Source organism: Chiloscyllium plagiosum, unplaced genomic scaffold (assembly GCF_037043375.1).
Source record: "Chiloscyllium plagiosum isolate Xiang-an unplaced genomic scaffold, Cpla_swu_hap1 HiC_scaffold_9, whole genome shotgun sequence".
NCBI lineage: Eukaryota > Metazoa > Chordata > Chondrichthyes > Orectolobiformes > Hemiscylliidae > Chiloscyllium > Chiloscyllium plagiosum.
Window position 1 is genome coordinate 70,397,128 of NW_028270147.1, and position 22,693 is coordinate 70,419,820.

General features: G+C 45.7%; 1 protein-coding gene across 3 annotated transcripts in view; it reads left to right on the plus strand.

Moving 5' to 3' along the window:
- Positions 1 to 13,397, plus strand: part of LOC122554489 (KN motif and ankyrin repeat domain-containing protein 4-like) — an 82,809-nt gene extending 69,412 nt beyond the window's left edge. For all 3 annotated transcript variants that reach the window (XM_043699598.2, XM_043699595.2, XM_043699596.2), the window contains exons 8-10: positions 1,706 to 1,848; positions 3,359 to 3,559; positions 9,839 to 13,397. In XM_043699598.2, coding sequence (XP_043555533.2) covers positions 1,706 to 1,848; positions 3,359 to 3,559; positions 9,839 to 9,931 — 437 coding nt within the window. In that variant the 3' untranslated portion in view covers positions 9,932 to 13,397. The remainder of the gene's footprint in view (positions 1 to 1,705; positions 1,849 to 3,358; positions 3,560 to 9,838) is intronic.
- Positions 13,398 to 22,693: the final 9,296 nt, after the last annotated feature.

The window sequence follows — 22,693 nt, forward strand, 5'->3', positions numbered from 1 at the left end:
TCTGCTGGGAAGCTCAGGTTAAAATGTACCCTGGTTAAGAAGACATTATCAATAAGAGAGGAGGAAGTTAAGCAAGATGTCAAGGAGTCTTTTTTCCATTTCCAAATGACTTCTCACCTGCTCAAAGATGTTAATGCATGCTCCAAACCAGGCTCCCTGCTCTGAGTAGTTATCCTTTAAACAGGAGCTGGCACATCAACAGGCTGCTTGTACATGGAAGTAAAACTTATTTGTTCCTGTTTTAATCCACACATGAACAGATACTGGCAAGTTTCGTTGGATTGTGATCAGCAACAGGCTGATTGACTTATTCTTATCAACTCCCAAGGCAGTTATCCTTACTGCTGCAATTAGTTCTCACTTCCGCCAACTCCAAACAGACCCCCCACCAAGAACATCTTCCCCTTCCCACCCCTCTCACCCTTCCGCATTCCCTCCCACAGTCCTTGGTTCATGCCACCCTCACCACCAAACCCCCAGGTACCTTCCCCTGCAACCTGAAAACATGCAAACCTGCTGGTCCACCACCTCCCTCATCTCCATCCAGGGCCCCAAACAGTCCTTCCAGGTGAGACATAGGTTCACCTGCCTCTCTTCCAACCTAGTTTACTGCATCAGGTGCTCCCATTGTGATTTCCTCTACATCAGGGAGACCAAATGTAAACTTAGGGAATGGTTCACCGAGCATCGCAGCCAGGTCTGCAGGGGCCAACTGGACCTCCCAGTCACCGCCCATTTCAATTCTCCCAACCACTCCCTTTCCGACATGACCATCCTTGGCCTCCTATATTGCCAAAGCAAACCACAGCACCTATTGGAGGAACAACACTTTATCTTCCACCTGGGCATCCTACAGCCCGGAACACTCAATATTGAATTCTCCAATTTCAAATAACCTCCCTTCCCATCCCCCAATTTCCTTTCCAGCCCCTTCCCCTCCCTGCCACTGCTCCCTGCCACCAACCAGATTAGTTCCTCCCATTGACCAACCAGGTCGTACCGACTAATTGTCTTCACCTATCCCCACTTCCCCACCCTGCCCCGCCTCCTCCTTTATCTGCAGCTCCGCCCCCACACCCACCTCCAGCCCTGAAGAACAGTTACACCCAAAAATTCGACTTCTGCACCTCCTGATGCTGCCTGGCTTGCTGTGTTCTTCCAGCCTCCTGCCTGTCTACTTAGTTCAGTAAAGGCAGGAAAGAGACAGTGGGCGGCACGGTGGCACAGTGGTTAGCACTGCTGCCTCACAGCGCCTGAGACCCGGGTTCAATTCCCGCCTCAGGCGACCCACTGTGTGGAGTTTGCACGTTCTCCCCGTGTCTGCGTGGGTTTTCTCCGGGTGCTCCGGTTTCCTCCCACAGTCCAAAGATGTGCAGGTCAGGTGAATTGGCCATGCTAAATTGTCCGTAGTGTTAGGTAAGGGGTAAATGTAGGGGTATGGGTGGGTTATGCTTCGGCGGGTCGGTGTGGACTTGTTGGGCCGAAGGGCCTGTTTCCACACTGTAATGTAATCTAATCTAACATCTTTCTGCTTTCTATGTTCCAGTTACCATGTAATGCATTTCTCCACCTTCAGGAAACAAGACAACCAAATTGACGTAACTCTACTCATTTGAATTCTATAAAGGTGGTGATAAAGAGGAATTTGCTTAGCTTGCTCTCTGTATGTCTTATTCTTCTTACATGGATTATTATTGCTGATTAGGTGTCTGCAATGTGGACCATCAGAACAGGGCAGGATATACTGCGACCATGTTAGCTTCACTGGCTTCTGCTGAAACAGCTGAAGAGTTGGCGGTGGTCAGGAAGCTTCTGCATTTGGGAAATGTCAATATCCAAGCTACTCAGGTATTGATCGGGATGGACTAATCTTTATACATTGTTCACACCACTGACTCCTGCTTTATCCCTTGTTTATTTTTCAAAGTCAGAAAGAATAATTTAGAATGTAACATATTGAATCTATGACAGGGACCTTGATAGCGAAAGTAAAGCAAATGACGTATTAGGATGTACTGAACAGTCAGTTGAGCTAAATAGTGAAGCACTCCTACAACTTTGTAAAGTATTGAACACAACCCCTACTCTTGTAATATCGTGTTACAAGTCTGATCACCACAATACAAAACGTTAGGGCAGCAATAGAAAGGCACAAAAGAGTGGAAACAGAAGGATTTGAGAGGTTTGAGGGATTGGTTTTAAGGATTAATTATATAGGAAACTGTGATATGTTTTGAGAGGAAACTTAAGTGAACATACGCATTAAATGTTAAAACTTCAAAAGAATAGAGGAGTCGAGTGCCCTTCGGGTTCAAATGCAGTGACGTTTAGTCATTTTGCAGCAAGTGGCTCACACTGGACTTCCCAAATTGGATAACCTCTTGAATCCTTCACCAGCAGCCGTGTGGCATACATTAGGAGTGTGGTAGATGACACATTACTTGGCTGGATGGGTGCAATTACAATAACAACTTAAGAAATTTATTTAGAGCAACACTATCACCTTCAAATTCACTGCTAAGTACCAAGTTTATTTTGATGTTCCTTCACATCACTGGACAAAATCTTGGAATTCCCAATGTCACAGCATCTGGGGCTGCAGTAGTTCACAGTATTAACCATTGCTCACTACATTGTGAACTTGACCCCAGGTGGAAAGACAAAACTGGTGTGTGAGATCATGCTTACATCAAGTGGGCAGCTTGTGGGCTGCAAACCAGGCCAGGATTTCCTGAATCCAGAGGAAGATTTGGCCCCAGAATCTGGTCAGCCAAACTAATGAGGGCTTACAGTAAATGAAAGACTAAAAAATGCTGCTAACTACTGGGTGAGAACAGAATTGTTTCTGGATCCATGATTTGGCTTTCATATCAAGCGGCAAATTTACAAACATCCAAAAAATAAACTGAATAGACCAGTTTCTGCATCAAATCTGTTCCCCATTCTAGCCAACTGGTGCCTCATGACCATAGAGTAGCTTGAATCTTGTCATCGCCACCACCAATATGTAATCTCCTGAGAGAGACAAGGAATATCTGAGTGAGACCCAGAGTTCATACAGAAAAATATATTCCAGAAAATTAATTTCTGATCTCTTAAGATGATCAGTACCAATCCAGGACACAAAGATGAGCCAAGTAGTTTTCAAAACATCACAGAATAACAATTTCTCCCAGCCGTATGTGGTGCTTGGTCCTTGCCATCATTCATGACCCCAGGGTTTGGACCATATTACCTTCAGCTGGACCTTGGCAGTCAAGCCTTCACTTCAGTACAACATAATCATTTAAATGTATAACCAAAATGGCCATTGATAAACTTTAACATCGAGAGATGACAGTTTCCTTCCCTTTAACAGGCTGGTCAGACAGCTTTGATGCTAGCTGTCAGTCATGGAAGGAACGATATGGTTACAGCTCTCCTGTCTTGCGGGGCTGATATTAATATCCAGGATGACGATGGATCCACTGCACTCATGTGTGCATGTGAGCAAGGAAATGTGGAGATGGTTAAGCTGCTGTTGGCTCAGCCTGAGTGTAACATTGCATTAACTGATAAAGTGAGTACAGTGCCATCTCGTTTCAGCTGTGTTCTTCTTTCCATTCTCTTCCTTCTCCTATTCCTCCCTTTCTCCACGTATTTATTTCTTCCTCATCCTTTATCCATTATTTTACTGTTTGTTTTCCCTTCTTCATTCATTAATGTACCTCCATGTGTACAATTTTCACCCCTCTCAATCTAATGGTTCATACACTAAAGCGAGAGCAGAAAGTGCAGGATAAATCCAGTATTTGTGAGGGAGAAACCGGGTTAAGATTCCAGGTCATTGTTTCAACAACGTGACTGTTCTTTGGAACCACGTCAGATGCGATCATACCTGCTGAGATTTTTTTCCAGCATTTTCTATTTTTGTTTCAGATTTTTTGCATCTGTGGTATTCTGCTAATTCACTCAAGCTGCATTGTCATTTTCTTCAGGAGTTCATAGAAAGGCAATAGGTTCTTCTTTGGTTTATCTTTGGCTGTTTATCTGTTTATTATGTTACCCTTAATAAATCCTCAACTGAAACTTCATTATTGGCTAAGGAGAAACTGGGCAATTTGTTTCACACATCACAACTCTCAGGCTTTATAAATCCCATCTTGTATAATTATGGATAACTTCTAATAACAAGCTCAAACAGGACACAAGAGGAGGCTTAGCATTTGATTGCTGAATCTTCACTCACCTCTCGCCTTTTTTTTATTACCACTTGTAAAGTTTGCCATGTTAACAATAATTCGATGCACTTCTCTTCCCTCCACCCACACTATGTTCAAATCACATGGCGCTGTGATTCCGGGACCTCAAAATTATGGAATGCTTGACACCTGTTTCTCTTAGCTATTATTTTCACAATAGAATTTTCAACCTTTCAAAATACAACCTTATCATTAGTCAATCATAATTCCTTATTTACCTTGTCCTTTTATAAATCACAGAATACAGCTCCCTGTGTCGTGCTTACCTTCTGCAACAGCAGCTCACTCAGTGCCACTCCCCTGTCCTGTCCCCATAGCCCTGCATATTTTTCTCTGCAGATATTCAGACATTTCCTTGATGGAAGTCATGACAATCTCTGCCTCTATCACACTCTCAAGTCATGTGTTTTAGATCTTAACCCCTTACTACATAAAAACATTTTCCTCATGTTGTCATTGCTTCTTTAGCCAATCACCTTTACTCAGTGTCCTCTAGTTTTTGATCCAACCAATCCCCATGCTGTATATACTGGATCCTGGCCCTCATAGCCATGAACAACCCAACGTTCTCTCAACGTTCTCTTCTCTCTGGAGAACAGATCCAGATTCTCCAATATATCCAAGTAATTCGTCCCTAACCCCAGATAAATCATGTCTGTGCCCTCTGGGAACTTCACATACTTCCTCAGTGTCCAGAATTGGACACAATACAGAGGAACCTTGATTATCCAAATATCAATTATCCGAGTTTCGGATTATCCGAAGAAGATCTCAAAGTCCCGACTGAAACATTACATCAAAGAGGTGTTAGCAACACTGGTCGCATCTTTTGTTTACAATGATTAAAAGTGAATTCGGCTTACTGAACTGCTGCCAAGAACTGTCCTGGACATTGATGGGAGCCCAGGCACCATCTCCAAATGACTGATCTCCTGTACTTTCTCTCTCACCCCACACTTTCCCTGGAGTTCTACACAGGGGTCTACCCTATACCCCCCTTCCCCAGATAATCTTTCCAACATTGTCCTGTAGAGAGCAAAGGGGGAGCTTGTCAAAACGTTGCAGTAAAAAGGGGTGTGGGGTGTATGTGTGGGGTGTGTGTGGTGTGTTATTTTGAGACAACCCCTAAAGGCAGCAGCAGTCTTGTTGCTGGTGTCCAGTCCAACTGCCCTGCGGGGGTGAGGGGGTGGCGGGTGGGGCAGATGGGAGTTTGGGTGGGTGGTGGGGGCGGGCATGGGTCGGGGCAGACGGGGGCACTGTGCTGCTGTCTAGTCTCCTGAATGGGAATGGACTTGGCAAGTGCTCGCTGTGTCAATCCCATTGAACTGGATGGGGTGGGGGTGTGGAGTGCGGGTTTGGACAGGCTTCAACAATAATGCAGGTCCATTACACACAAGTGTGTCTCTGCTCAGAAACAAACTCTGAGACAGAGAGAGGGAGCAAGGCAGGCAGAGCGAGGAAAAAGGAAACTTCAGAAAACTCTGAGCCCCAGACTAGAGGCATTGAATCAATTAACTGAATAATCAATTATCCAAACGAAATACTGCCTGCCCATCTTGTTCGGATAATTGAGTTTCCTCTATATTTCAATTGATATTGAAGCAATCTTCTGTAAAGGTTCACTGTAAGTTTCTCACTTTTGTATCATTGTCTTTGTGTATGAAGCCCCAGAATCTATATCCTTTATTCATGCACCTTTACCCAGAACGCTCTTCACCTGCATCCCTTTTTAAAACTACATGGTGATGTGATGGCTCAGTTGTGCAGAGAGGCAGCAGGAAGTCTCTGAAAGCATCAGTCATCAGGATTTCAACAGTTAGACAAACAAGTGGTCTTCTGTATAACCATAAACAAGAATTTCTATCCTTACCCATTGATAACTGAAACTTTATGATACAACAAGCACTGTGCCCCATGTCATTCAGTATTGGTCCATTTGAATCAGCTCATTCTCCAGAACCAGACCCAGCAATGTCTCCTTTCTCATCAGGAAGCAAATGCACTGATCAGGAAAATTCTCCTGAACACCGTGCAGAAACTCTTCCTTTCCCCCCCCTCTGCCCTTTGTACCGATACTATCCATAACTGATTTTCCTGTCTGCACCCATTTCACTGATAACAAGGAGGCAAAAGTACTAGCCCGGATTCACATCCTCAGCCATTGAAAGATCTGTCTGTTTTCTTAGTTATAGAATCCCCTATTGCTATTTTTTAAATCTTTCCTTGCTCGTCACCCTCTCCCCAGCCATTAAGCTGTGCCGCCTGGATACACTATCACTCTGACCACTGTTTGGAACTGACAAACTATTGGAGAATATGCTACAGCATGGAAACTTCTTCCCTATCTGCTTCACTGTCACTCTGGCATGCTGGTCACCCATTCAGCTTCTGACTGCAAACACTTAAGCTACAGAGTGACCACAGCCAGGAATGAGCTGTCCACAAATCTGTCCGCCTCATGGGTAAACCATAGCGATGCCAGCTGCTGCTTAAGTGTCAAAGTCCAGATTGGAGAGGCTTCAGCTGATGACATTTGTGTGCATTTGGTTATCTAGAACCCAAGAAATGTGCTAGAATTCCTGCATGGAATAGAATGCACACTCAATAGAAATGAGATGCCCTGCAAACACCTCCTTTATCAGACAATTAACTGACTCAACAGAAATAAACTCAAGACTTAAATAAGATCTCACCAATCAGTTGCTCTTCTTATGCTCACACCACTTAATATTGTACAAAAGTTAAGTTAAATGTTTTTACTTATCTCTAAGAACCTGTTGCTGTAGGGACAATATGCCATCTTCTGCAACTCAAGTATCTGTGTGTATAGAATCAAATTATTTCTGGACCTATGTTTTAAGCTTTTATCATTATTTAACCTGATAAGCTTAATCTCAGAAATGAGGCCTTGTAGAAGGGTTCATGTTATCTGTTTCCTTTCGGGACAGTAATTGGCATTCACACTAACAGGAACAAGGCTCCCCCCACTCCCCTCTCCCCTACCTGTGCTGGTTGCTGTGGCCGATCTCATTCCAAACTCTCGGAACAGAAGTGCTTACAACCTAAAACAGCTTCATCATTTCAAGCTGATCCCTGCAACAGACGGTGTGGGAATTTATAAACCGTTGCAATCATACAAGTGAGCTCCAATGCAGATTCATCCCAGGGAGTGAGTTATCCCAGTGCGGACTCATCCCAGGGAGTGAGTTATCCCAATGCAGACTCATCCCGGGGAGTGAGTTATCCCAGTGCAGACTCATCCCGGGGAGTGAGTTATCCCAGTGCAGACTCATCCTGGGGAGTGAGTATCCCAGTAAGGACTCATCCCAGGGAGTGAGTGGCCCCAGTGCAGATTCATCCCAGGGAGTGAGTTATCCCAGTGCAGACTCATCCCGGGGAGTGAGTTATCCCAGTGCAGACTCATCCCAGGGAGCGAGTATCCCAGTAAGGACTCATCCCAGGGAGTGAGTGGCCCCAGTGCAGATTCATCCCAGGGAGTGAGTTATCCCAGTGCGGACTCATCCCAGGGAGTGAGTTATCCCAGTGCAGACTCATCCCGGGGAGTGAGTATCCCAGTAAGGACTCATCCCAGGGAGTGAGTGGCCCCAGTGCAGATTCATCCCAGGGAGTGAGTTATCCCAGTGCGGACTCATCCCGGGGATTGAGTTATCCCAGTGCAGACTCATCCCGGGGAGTGAGTTATCCCAGTGCAGACTCATCCCGGGTAGTGAGTGGCCCCAGTGCAGACTCATCCCAGGGAGAGAGTTATCCCAGTGTGGACTCATCCCGGGGAGTGAGTTATCCCAGTGCAGACTCCTCCCGGGCAGTGAGTTATCCCAGTGCGGACTCATCCCGGGTAGTGAGTGGCCCCAGTGCAGACTCATCCCAGGGAGTGAGTTATCCCAGTCAGACTCATCCCAGGGAGTGAGTTATCCCAGTGCGGACTCATCCCGGGTAGTGAGTGGCCCCAGTGCAGACTCATCCTGGGGAGTGAGTGTCCCCAGTGCAGACTCATCCCGGGGAGTGAGTTATCCCAGTGTGGACTCATCCCAGGGAGTGAGTTATCCCAGTGTGGACTCATCCCAGGGAGTGAGTTATCCCAGTGCAGACTCATCCCGGGGAGTGAGTTATCCCAGTGTGGACTCATCCCGGGGAGTGAGTTATCCCAGTGTGGACTCATCCCAGGGAGTGAGTTATCCCAGTGCAGACTCATCCCAGGGAGTGAGTTATCCCAGTGTGGACTCATCCCAGGGAGTGAGTTATCCCAGTGCAGACTCATCCCGGGGAGTGAGTTATCCCAGTGTGGACTCATCCCAGGGAGTGAGTTATCCCAGTGCAGACTCATCCCGGGGAGTGAGTTATCCCAGTGTGGACTCATCCCAGGGAGTGAGTTATCCCAGTGCAGACTCATCCCGGGGGAGTGAGTGGCCCCAGCGCGGACTCATCCCGGGGGAGTGAGTGGCCCCAGCGCGGATTCATCCCAGGGAGTGAGTTATCCCAGTGCAGACTCATCCCGGGGGAGTGAGTGGCCCCAGTGCAGACTCATCCCGGGGGAGTGAGTGGCCCCAGCGCGGATTCATCCCGGGGGAGTGAGTTATCCCAGTGCAGACTCATCCCGGGGAGTGTTATCACAGTGCGGACTTATGCTCTCCTGAGTTTTTGATTTTTGAGATAAAGTAGAAAGAACTTAATCTGCTTCAATACACAGACTTTTAAATACTTGATAATAAGTCTCCAGTATTTTGATACCCAAATCAAAAGAGCTGCTCCATTAGAAGTGTTGGTTTTATGAGCACAAAACATCACTAAAATAAATATATTCAAATGTTATTTTCATTTCATGAAGCTTGCTGATTAATTTTGAATATATTAAATTGATTGATTGGAAATGAGGTTTTTTTATTGTGTTTATTCTTCATAGACATCAATTTGATACTTTTAGTTTATTATATCAATGGTAACATATTAATTGCCAACTGAAAGATTATTTCAAAGGAGTATTATTGTGATTGCTACTGACTATGTCTAAAGTAATTATAGGGATTGTTTCAAGCATCTCTGAGAGCTCTATGGTGGTTGTCAGTGACCTACAATAGTAAGTGTACTTATGGTTTTGACCTGGGGTTCAGAGGAGCCATTCACCTCCTGCCTCATTGTGACCCTTGGCAGACTTGCAATGTCACATGCTTTGTGAGCAGATTGAAAATAAGTCCCTTTTATTTGAACTTTGTCAGGAAGACAAAGGACTGCTGTCGGGAAGGAGGGTGATGTCAATTTACATGAACCAAATGTGAAAATGCAATTAAAATGGAGCTATCTGACAGAACTACTGGCCCCAGTTTTATTTTCCTATTCTTCTTTTGAGAATAAACTTCACCTCTACTTCATCATTTCCCACAATCGTGTGGGGTGAAGTGAAATGTTTCACATGCAGAGAGTGTTAGGCGCAGACTTCATCGCATCTGATTGGAGCATTCTGTGATTGGGCTTTGAACATAACATTGGTAGGGAAGTGCCCTTTGACAAAAGGTCATTGAGGAATATTTGTCATATGCCCAATGTTTCACATTCTGCTTCTGTCTGTTGTTTCCCTGCAGGATGGCAACACTGCTTTGACCATTGCACAGCAAGCTGGGCAGAAGGACACTGTTGTACTGCTGAGCACCCATATGGATTGTGGCATGTCATAGAGTCATACAGCACGGAACCAGACCCTTCGATCCAACCAGTGCACGCCGACCACGTTTGGAAACTAAACTAGTCCCATCTGCCTGTCCTTGGCCCATATCCCTCCAAACGTTTCTTATTCATGTACTCATCCAAATATCTCTTAAATATTGTAACTGTACCCACATCCAGCACTTCCTCTGGAAGTTCATTCTACACACAAATACTCTGTATAAAAAAAAGCCCCTCATGACTTGTTAAGATCTTTCTCCTCTCACCCTAAGAATGTGTCGCCTTGTCTTGAAATCCCCCATCCTAGGGAAAGACACCTGCCATTCAGCTTATCTATATTCCTTATGATTTTATAAACATCTGTAAGGTCACCTCTCAACCACATACGCTCCAATGAAAAAGGTCCCAGTCTATCCAGGGTCTCCTTATAATTCAAACACTCCAATCCCAACAACTTCCTGGTAAATCTCTTCTGAACCCTCTCCAGCTTAGTAATATCCTTCCTATAACAGAGCGACAAGAACTGGACACAGTATACCAGAAGAGGCCTCATCAACGCGTTGTCCCAACTCCTGTACTCAAAGGTCTGAGCAATGAAGGCAGGTCATAAGCACAGTATCTATATGTGATGCAAACTTCAATGAATTATGTACCTAAACACCTCGGTCCCTCCATTCTCCAACACTACCCAAGGGCCTGTTTTTAATTGGGTAAGTCTTTCCTTTGTTTTATCAAAATGCAATACTTCACATTTATCCAAATTAGACTCCATCTGCCACTCTTCAGCCCATTGACCCAATTGGTCAAGATCTCTTTGTAATCTTAGATAACCACCTTCATTGTCCACTATAACAACAATCTCAGTGTCATTTGCAAACTTATTAACTTGTCTGGGGAGAGACTTCAGGGTGCTCTGGTTCTGAAGGATCTCTGTGTTCTCATTCTTGAGTCTCAGAAAACTAGCATGCAAGTACAGCAAATAATAAAGAAAGTGAATGGAATGTTGGCTTTTATAGCTAAAGGAATAAAATATAAATTTATAGCAGTATTGTTGAAACTATACAAGGTATTGGTGAGACCTCACCTAGAGTATTGTGCATAGTTTTGGTCCCCTTATTTGAGGAAAGATGTAATGGCATTGGAGGCAGTTAAGAGAACATTCACTAGATTGATCCCAGAGATGAGAGGTTTGTCATATGAAAAGCAATTGAACAGTTTAGGCCTACAATCTCTGTAATGTATAAGAATGAGGGAAGATCAAATTGAGGTATTCAAGGTGATTACTGGTGTAGATAAAATAGATGTGCAGCAAATGCTTCCTCTTGTCGGGTATTCCAGGATGAGAAATCATACTGTTAGGAAAAGGGGGAGCAAATTTAAAACAGAGTTGAGGAGAAACTACTTCTCCTAAAGGGTTGTGAATCTATGGAATTCACTACCCTAAAGTGCAGTGGATGCCGAGATAGTGAGTAAATTTAAGGAGGAGTTAGACATATTTAATTGGTAATGGGTTGAAGAGATATGAAGAGAAGGTAGGAAAATAGGGGTGAGGAGCATATCAACCAGGATTGAATTGCAGAGCAGACTCAATGGGCCCAATGGCCTAATTCTGCTCCTACATCGTATGAACTTATGAACTAACCATGCTTTCTATATTCTCATCTAAGTCATTTATTTAAATGATGTAAGTGGACCCAGCACCAATCCCTGTAGAACACCACTGGTCACAGACTTTCAATCTGAAAAACAACCCTCCACCATCACTCCCTGTCTCTTGCCATTAAGCCAATTTTGTATCCAATTGGCAAGGCTAACTCTGAATCCTATGTGATCTAATTTTACTAATTAATCTACCATGTGCAACCTTGTCAAAGGCTTTACTAAAGTCCAAGTAAACAATGTCAACCACTCAGCCTTCATCAATCTTCTTGATTACTTCAAAGCTCAACCAAGTTTGTGAGACATGATTTCCCTCACACAAAACCATGCTGACTATCTCGAATCATTCCTTGCCTCTCCAAATGCATATAAATCCTTTCTGTCCAATGACTTACCCACCACTGAAGTCAAACTCACAGGTCTATAGTTCCCAGACTTCACCTTTAATACCTTCTTAAACAAAGACACAACATTAGCTACTGCCCAGTCATTCAGCACCTCACCTATATTTATAGATGATGCAAATATTTTGGCAAGGAGCCCCGCAATTTCCTCCCTGACCTCCTGAGATACACTAGATCATATCCACCTTTGAGATTTATCCACCTTTATACTTCCTACGCTCTCCAGCACTTCCTCTTCTGTAATGTGAACTGTTTTCAAAACATCAATATTTATTTCCCTGAGTTCTCTAGCTTCCATTTCTTTCTCCACAGTAAAAGACTGATGTGAAATATTTGTTTAAAATCTCTCACATCTCCTAAAGTTCAACACAAAGACAACCTCTTTGATCTTTAAGAGATCCTATTCTCTCTCTAGTTGCTGTCTTGCTCTTAATGTACTCTTTGGACTATCCTTAACCTTATTTGGTTATCTCATATCCTTTCTTTGCCTTCCTGATCTCCCTCTTAAGATTGCCCCTACATTCATTATATTGTTCAAGAGATTCATTTGGACTTAGTTGTCTATATCTCATATATGATTATCCTATTTTCTAATTTACATTCTATGCAGCCCCTCTTATTTCTTCACAATAAGAAGCAAACAGTTTCAGGACATTTATTTTTGATCTGGTGGCAATGAACACTTCACATCTCTGAATTGCATATTTGAAAACTCTGACAACCTTTACAACTAATTGAGTTATTCTAATTATTTTAGTTTAGGCTTTAGTTTATCCTCTTCAACCAGCTATTTACAAGCTGCATTTATATGTGATAATCCACCTTGAATTGCTCCCCCATCAGAACTTCCCATCTTCATAAAAGTAGATGACTGTTCCAAATATACTGCTTAGAAGCTTGTTATTGGAATAATTCTGTAAAGATTTTGCTCTACAATCAACACTAAATTCTGAGATGCATATATGTTACGAATTTATGTTGTGTGATAATCTCTGAATGCCCTAATATTTAAGATATATAAAGAGTGATGAATCATATAATATGGAATTAAATTGTGCTAATCCCATTTCAGTTCTGATGAAACTATTCAAGCCCAACACTTACTGTAAAATAAAGGATAAATACAGGCTGTTAATAGTTAGTATTCTTCATTAAGAATATTCATACATTTGCAATCTCTTCAAGTTCATATATATTACAAAGTTTTATTGGAAAGCAGAAGAATTTATCGGTGAGCATGCACTGTTATTTAGCTAAAATGTAATGGATTCAACAATTACTATAATGCCAAAACACTTGCCATTTTCATCTCATCTCCTAAACAGAATTTTATTCATTTGTAATATTACTTATTAAAATTCAGTGTCTTCGTTAACATGTATCGCTATCTAACATTAAATCTTGTCTACCACTACTACAATTTTGAATATTCATTGTTGTGTACATTTTTATATACATCCTCACACTGGTAATCAATAATTCAGGTGGAATAAACATGAGACTGTTGGCATTCACAGCTTATCGGAGAATCTAGCTAAAGGGAATGTGTCAGGAATCTAACAGCAAATGGTCACACTATTCAATAAATATTTTTAGACATCACAATAGTCTATTTTCAGTTGATTTGGGTGGAAAGCTATAGTATGATCTAATTAAATGAGAGAAAGGCTTTTTGCCTACATGCGGCCCTGGGAGACATCTTTCTCTCTGTTTCTGTCAATATAAAATCCTGCGACACAAGGTTAAAAAACAATTGTGCAACCGGTACAAGAAGATTTGACCAGTTTGTTTGAGATTAATTATCTCTTAAATGAGGTTTGACTATAAAGAAACCAAAGTCACTTTTTATTCATTTCAATGGTACAAGGAATGATCATAAATTAACTCTCATTTAGCAAGTCTACTCAGCAATTGATGTAAAAGAAACTGGTTTATCAATTGGAAATCATGCCTCGACTTAATTGGAGTTTTGGTCGACCCTCCTTTTAAGGGGAATAAGTGTTGCATCACATGGATACATTATCTATATATACACAACAAGGGCTCTATCTGACAGTCAAAGCTCTGCAGGTTTATTCTGTTCCTACAGTCAGACAATTATGGGTTAACTGCAGTGAGACTTGAACATCTAATCTAGGTTGGCATTACAATGGAAAGAAGAGGAACTGTTTTGTCAGAGATGCTGTTTTTCAGGTGAAATATTAACAGAGGTGTTTGTTGACACCAATGCACTGACTGTGCATACACACAATGTGAAGCCAATTTTTCAATTAAAGCAAAATAAATTATTTTCAAAAAATAGGTAAAGTTCTGCTTTCTTCAATAGCTTATTCCTGTCACCCAATATACTATTTCATTTATATTGTACTGTTTATTGTTTCCTGTAAACATTTATTACTATATTTATGAGCGATGGCTGCTAATGCACATGCTTCTTCATGTCAGCAAGTACAACCAATACTAAAGCATGACCCCAGCCCTCTGGGGAGACATACACCCAAATTTAAGTAGGAATGTTCTGCCCATAATCCAGGCCAATCTCTGTCCTTTATCCAGTATCACTAAAACATATTATCTAATTGTTACTTCATTTCTATTTGTGAGATTTTCCCGTGTGAAAATTGGTTGTGACATTTGCTACCCTGGTAACTTATTATAAGCCCCAATTTTAATTCCATAAATGAATTGGTTTTGATTGAGTTTATATTTCATAAGTGTTTCATTGTAGCAACCCGAGGTCATGAAAATTCCCGTGTAAATGTAAGTTATTTCTTTCTATGTTATAACCATAGGGTCACACTTGAAATTAACCAAATTCTGAGCAATCAGATTCTTAGATTGATGGGAACATTAAGTACTAATTCTGGAATAATTGTGACTTTTCAACCAAAAATAATAGAAATTACAGATTCTCAAAATAGTGGAGGTACCAAGCATATACTATCAATAATTTTATATCTATTTACATACAGAAAATCATGCATGACCTGTCCATGTTTCTTTGATATGCGCAATCAGTTGTCAGGCTTCTGTTCCTAAGACATTGAGCGGACAATATTTTCCACCCAATGGTATCAGAGCCTAGACTAATACCAACAAGGAGGTTTGATGGCAGTCAATTTACCCAAGATATCCCAGCACCTATCCAACATTATATGATGATAACAAGTGAGGACTTTGCCGATTATAAGACTGGGACACCAGCCAGTGGCGCTAACTTACATGCCTCCAAAATACTTTTCCCCACCCAAACTTTCAGCTAATAAAGTTACAGTGCAAGTGTCCGTGTCAATCCTAATCACGCAAGTGACAACTGCTGAAAATGGTACTTCTCTACAACACAAACATAAAATTAGGTTAGGCCTTTAATGTCATTGCTTAGAATTGTACTTTTTTCATTTTAACAAAGGCTATTGGTTAGTCATTGTACAAGAAAATTAATCCACACGTCCTAATGTGCAAAGATGTCCAAACTTAATATTTATGTAATGTTCGGCCCAACAGTTGTTCAAGAAGCTAACAGTCCAACACTCAGACAATACACTTAACATATGTAAGGCATTAAAATGACCCTGTATAAAACCTGCAAAAAGACACAATCCATGAAGAAAATGATGGGACAATGAAATCCAAAACACTGTTTCCATGCTTAATGAAAAATATTGACTGAGACCAGAGATATGTTGTTTAGAGAGTGAAAAGAAGCTGAAAGAGATTGATTGTTCTCATTTCATCATTTATTCTGGACTTGGAATGTGTTTTTTTTTCGTGTGAAATGCTTCTCCATAAACTAACTTTTCCCTCTCAAATATTGAGAAATTGTTCTCTTACCCCTCATGATCTTTTACTGAATATCTTCCATTGCCATCTGAGATCTTCCATCTCTGGATCAGGGGTTGAAGTGAGTAAATGTTATATTGAATGCGCCTTGTGCTGCTGTGCTTGTGAGTGAAGGATGGGAGGCTGAATACTGACATTTTGTGGTCATTTTGTTCAATCATGTTTAGAGTTCAGGGACATAGGGACAGGAGTAAATCATTCAGCCCTCAAAACCATTTTGAAGTTTAGATTGATCTCACCGCGACAAAATCTAAGGAAGCCCAATTCCAGATTTCTACAACCTTTGTACAAAGAAATGCTTTCTGAGCCTTTCCTGAACAGTTTAGCTTAAATCAGAAGCTTATGTCCCTGATTCAGAATTCCCCCAGTCAAGTAGACACTTTTTATTGTTCCATCCTGTTAACCTCTCAATCTGTTCACACATGAATCGCCTATATTCAAGGCATTGCAAAAGTTGTCCCTGCAACCTGTCCTCATAATTTACCTTTTTAGCCCAGGGAACATTGTGGAAAATATGCTCCTCTTAAGTTCGGTATGTCCTTCTAGATGCACAAGGATTTCATGTAGGATTCCAGAATGGAATTGCAGCCTTTGAACGGCTTGGGAAATGGCAAGTCACTTCGGAAAATACGGTAAGATTGAAAAACTCAGCCTCTCAATGTCAAATCAAAGAAGTTCCATTCTGCAGCCAGGTTTTGGATGATGAGTTGGGAATCTTACTAATGAGTTGATAGGGGCTTATTTGAATGTATTTACATTTCATTAAATCCAAACCTCCCTTCAATCATATGCAGTTCATATGTTCCGGTGTGCTGGATAGACAGCAACAATTCCCAACCAGAAAGTCAGAGCAGTTACCTGGCAGAGCTGGCTCCTCCAGCCCTCTGCCTCAGACAGCATCCCCCAGCATTTCGGCACGTGCTCCATGGGCAGTAACCACCTACAACACCGTGCCCCCCCCCCACTCCATAAAGGTTGGCATCAAGCACACACATTCTCATGGGATATCTCTGACTCACTCTGAATTACATTCTCCACTGCATACTGCATTTTAGAGTCATAGAGATGTACAGCATGGAACCAGACCCTTCGGTCCAACCCATCCATGCCGACCAGATATCCCAACCCAATCTACTCCCACCTGCCAGCACCCGGCCCATATCCCTCCAAACCCTTCCTATTCATATACCCATCCAAATGTCTCTTAAATGTTGCAATTGTACCAGCCTGCACCACTTCCTCTGGCAGCTCATTCCATACATGTACCACCCTCTGTGTGAAAAAGTTGCCCCTTAGGTCTCTTTTATATCTTTCCTCTCTCACCCTAAACCTATGCCCTCTAGGGCCGACCCCAGGGAAAAGACTTTGTCTATTTATCCTTTCCATGCTCCTCATAATTTTGTAAACCTCTATAAGGTCACCCCTCAGCCTCTGACGCTCCACGAAAACAGCCCCAGCCTGTTCAGCCTCTCCCTATAGCTCAAATCCTCCAACCCTGGCAACATCCTTGTAAATCTTTTCTGAGCCCTTTCAAATTTCACGACATCTTTCCGATAGTGGCCTAACCAATGTCCTGTACAGCCGCAACATGACCTCCCAACTCCTGTACTCAATACTCTGACCAATAAAGGAAAGCATACCAAACACCTTCTTCACTATCCTATCTACCTGCAACTCCACTTTCAAGGAGCTATGAACCTGCACTCCAAGATCTCTTTGTTCAACAACATTCCCTAGGACCTTACCATTAAGTGTATAAGTCCTGCTAAGATTTGCTTTCCCAAAATGCAGCACCTCGCATTTATCTGAATTAAACTCCATCTGCCACTTCTCAGCCCATTGGTCCATCTGGTCCAGATCCTGTTGTAATCTGAGGTAACCCTCTTCGCTGTCCGCTACACCTCCATTTTGCAGCATACCAGCACCCATCACTGTAATGTTGCTTTCATTACACCTTGCATGCAGGGACAAGCTCCCACATCATGACTGGACCACGGTACAGCTCAGGGCTCTTCGCTTGCTTTCTCAATGTACATAGGCTTGGATGCTCTTGCCTTGCCTTGCTGAACTCTGTTTTGCGATCTCATTCAGAACTTAAAGCCTCATAGAGCTTCTATCCTGCCTTGCTTTTTAGCATAGACTGAATGTCAGGCAGCGTATCATGGTTACTAGGTGTCATCAGTCATGGGGATTTACATGCGAATGTGATACGTCAATCCCACAGCTGTATCAGGTAGCAGCAGCTCACATAGCAATCACTCTGCGTGTGCTTCAACCAAATAGCCAGGTCTCAAAGCCGAAGGAGAGTCAAGGGAAACTCTCAGTTAGTCAGAGGGCCCACCACAGTCAGTCAGGCGCAGCATCCAAACACAGTCCTGGGGTTTGGATACAGTCTCTCTGCTGCTTGGGGTAGTCAGGGTCAGAGGATCTGTAGCACTACGGTCTGGGAGTGGGCCATGAGCAGGACTGCAGGGTGAGGCACCAGTCCGGAGATTCACAATAACTCAGCTGGGAGCTGCACAAACATGATCTCTCATCAGTTTGAGTGGTCCATCCAAGTCAGATAGGGGAGTGAGCCGTAGTTAGTCCAGATGGTCTGCACAATGACGGTCAAGGGAATGTTAGCAGGCTCACTGCTGTGCTAGAGAAGCTGGGCAAGTCAAGCTCTTTCAGTAAGATGGCAGTTCAGTAGGGCTTCTGACGTTAAGACGCATTCCCTCCATCCACATTTCATTTCTTTTCCTTTTTAATTCTCTCTTTTCTTGATTTTTGCCTCTCTTTTATTTTGTTTAGCTCTTCTTGAGGAGCTCAGTCATGTGACAGCTTCGGCGGCAGTGAGTGAGCTCCAATGCAGATTCATCCCAGGGAGTGAGTTATCCCAGTGCGGACTCATCCCGGGGAGTGAGTTATCCAAGTGCAGACTCATCCCAGGGAGTGAGTGGCCCCAGTGCAGTCTCATCCCGGGAGGTGGGTTATCCCAGTGCGGACTACTGCCGGGCAGTGAGTTATCCCAGTGCGAACTACTCCCGGGCAGTGAGTTATCTCAGTGCGGACTCATCCCGGGTAGTGAGTGGCCCCAGTGCAGACTCATCCCAGGGAGTGAGTTATCCCAGTGCGAACTACTCCCGGGCAGTGAGTTATCTCAGTGCGGACTCATCCCGGGTAGTGAGTGGCCCCAGTGCAGACTCATCCCAGGGAGTGAGTTATCCCAGTGCGGACCCCTCCCAGGGAGTGAGTTACCCCAGTGCGGACTCATCCTAGGGAGTGAGTTATCCCAGTGCAGACTCATCCCGGGGAGTGAGTGGCCCCAGTGCGGACTCATCCCGGGGAGTGAGTGGCCCCAGTGCGGACTCATCCCGGGGAGTGAGTGGCCCCAGTGCGGACTCATCCCGGGGAGTGAGTGGCCGCAATGCAGACTCATCCCGGAGAATAAGTTATCCCAGTGCAGACTCATCCCGGGGAGTGAGTGGGCCCCAGTGCGGACCCCTCCCAGGGAGTGAGTTACCCCAGTGCGGACTCATCCTAGGGAGTGAGTTATCCCAGTGCAGACTCATCCCGGGAAATAAGCTATCCCAGTGCAGACTCATCCCGGGGAGTAAGTTATCCCAGTGCAGACTCATCCCAAGGAGTGAGTTATCCCAGTGCGGACTCATCCCAGGGAGTGAGTGGCCCCAGTGCGGACTCATCCCGGGGAGTGAGTGGCCGCAATGCAGACTCATCCCGGAGAATAAGTTATCCCAGTGCAGACTCATCCCGGGGAGTGAGTGGGCCCCAGTGCAGACTCATCCCGGAGTGTGAGTCATCCCAGTACAGACTCATCCCGGGGAGTGAGTGGGCCCCAGTGCAGACTCATCCCGGGGATTGAGTTATCCCAGTGCGGACCCCTCCCAGGGAGTGAGTTACCCCAGTGCGGACTCATCCTAGGGAGTGAGTTATCCCAGTGCAGACTCATCCCAGGGAGTGCATGGCCCCAGTGCGGACTCATCCCGGGCAGTGCGTTATCCTAGTGCGGTCTCATCCCGGGGTGTGAGTTATCCCAGTGTGGTCTAATCCCGGGGAGTGAGTGGCCTCAGTGCGGACTCATCCCGGGAAGTGAGTTAACCCAATCCGGTCTCATCCCGGGGTGTGAGTTATCCCAGTGCGGACTCATCCCGGGGAGTGAGTGGCCCCAGTGCAGACTCATCCCGGGGGGTGAGTGGGCCCCACTGCAGACCCATCCTGGGGAGTGAGTTATCCCAGTGAAGAACCCATCCAGGGGAGTGAGTTATCCCAGTGAAGAACCCATCCAGGGGAGTGAGTTATCCCAGTGCGGACTCATCCCGGGGAGTAAGTTATCCCAGTGCCGACTCATCCCGGGGAGTGGGTTATCCCAGGGCAGACTCATCCCGGGGAGTGAGTGGCCCAGTGCAGACTCATACCGGGGAGTGAGTTATCCCAGTGCGGACTCATCCCGGAGTGTGAGTCATCCCAGTGCAGACTCATCCCGGGGAGTGAGTGGGCCCCAGTGCAGACTCATCCCGGGGATTGAGTTATCCCAGTGCGGACCCCTCCCGGGGAGTGAGTTATCCCAGTGTGGACTCAACCCGGGGAGTGAGTTACCCCAGTGCGGACTCATCCTAGGGAGTGAGTTATCCCAGTGCAGACTCATCCCAGGGAGTGCGTTATCCTAGTGCGGTCTCATCCCGGGGTGTGAGTTATCCCAGTGTGGTCTAATCCCGGGGAGTGAGTGGCCTCAGTGCGGACTCATCCCGGGAAGTGAGTTAACCCAATCCGGTCTCATCCCGGGGTGTGAGTTATCCCAGTGCGGACTCATCCCGGGGAGTGAGTGGCCCCAGTGCAGACTCATCCCGGAGGGTGAGTGGGCCCCACTGCAGACCCATCCTGGGGAATGAGTTATCCCAGTGAAGAACCCATCCAGGGGAGTGAGTTATCCCAGTGCGGACTTATCCTGGGGAGTGAGTTATCCCAGTGCAGACTCATCCCGGGGAGTGAGTGGCCCCAGTGCAGACTCATCCCGGAGAATAAGTTATCCCAGTGCGGACTCATCCCGGGGTGAGAGTTATCCCAGTGCAGACTCATCCCGGGGAGTGAGTGGCACCAGTGCAGACTCATCCCGGGGAGTGAGTTATTCCAGTGCGGATTACTCCCGGGGAGTGACTTCTCTCAGTGCAGACTTATACCGTGGAGTGAGTTATCCCAATGCTGACTCATCCCGGGGAGTGAGTGGGCCCCAGTGCGGACTCATTCCTGGGACTGAGTTATCCCAGTGCGGAGCCATCCCCGGGGGTGAGTTATCCCAGTGCGGACTCATCCCGGGGAGTGTGTGGCCCCAGTGCAGCCTCATCCCGGAGAGTGAGTGGCCCCAGTGCGGACACATCCCGGGGAGTGAGTTATCCCTGTGTGGACTCATCCCGGGGAGTGTGTGGCCCCAGTGCAGCCTCATCCCAGGGAGTGAGTTATCCCAGTGCAAACTCATCCCGGGGAGTGAGTTATCCCAGTGCGGACGCATCCCGGGGAGTGAGTGGCCCCAATGCAGAATCATCCCAGGGAGTGAGTTATCCCAGTGCAGACTCATCCCGGGGATTTAGTTATCCCACTGCAGACTCATCCCGGGGGAGTGAGTTATCCCAGTGCGGACGCATCCCGGGGAGTGAGTGGCCCCAATGCAGAATCATCCCAGGGAGTGAGTTATCCCAGTGCAGACTCATCCCGGGGATTTAGTTATCCCACTGCAGACTCATCCCGGGGTGTGAGTTATCCCAGTGTGGACTCAACCCGGGGTGTGAGTGAGCCCCAGTACAGACTCATCCCGGAGAGTGAGTTATCCCACTGCAGACTCATCCCGGGGTGTGAGTTATCCCAGTGTGGACTCAACCCGGGGTGTGAGTGAGCCCCAGTACAGACTCATCCCGGAGAGTGAGTGATCCCAGTGCGGACTCATCCCAGGGAGTGAGTTGTCCCAGTGCAGACTCATACCGGGGAGTGAGTTATCCCAGTGCGGACTCGTCCTGGAGTGTGAGTCATCCCAGTGCAGACTCATCCCGGGGAGTGAGTGGGCCCCAGTGCAGACTCATCCCGGGGATTGAGTTATCCCAGTGCAGACCCCTCCTGGGGAGTGAGTTATCCCAGTGCAGACTCATCCCGGGGAGTGAGTTACCCCAGTGCGGACTCATCCTAGGGAGTGAGTTATCCCAGTGCAGACTCATCCCAGGGAGTGCATGGCCCCAGTGCGGACTCATCCCGGGCAGTGTGTTATCCTAGTGCGGTCTCATCCCGGGGTGTGAGTTATCCCAGTGTGGTCTAATCCCGGGGAGTGAGTGGCCTCAGTGCGGACTCATCCCGGGAAGTGAGTTAACCCAATGCGGTCTCATCCCGGGGTGTGAGTTATCCCAGTGCGGACTCATCCCGGGGAGTGAGTGGCCCCAGTGCAGACTCATCCTGGGGGGTGAGTGAGCCCCACTGCAGACCCATCCTGGGGATTGAGTTATCCCAGTGAAGAACCCATCCAGGGGAGTGAGTTATCCCAGTGCGGACTCATCCTGGGGAGTGAGTTATCCCAGTGCAGACTCATCCCGGGGAGTGAGTTATCCCAGTGCAGACTCATCCTGGGGAGTGAGTTATCCCAGTGCAGACTCATCCTGGGGAGTGAGTTATCCCAGTGCGGACTCATCCCAGGGAGTAAGTTATCCCAGTGCGGACTCGTCCTGGTGAGTGTGTGGGCCCCAGTGCAGACTCATCCCTGGGAGTGAGTTATCCCAGTGCGGACTCATCCCGGGGTTTGAGTTATCCCAATGCGGACTCATCCCGGGGAGTGAGTGGACCCCAGTGCAGACCCATCCCGGGGAGTGAGTTATCCCAGTGCAGCCTCAT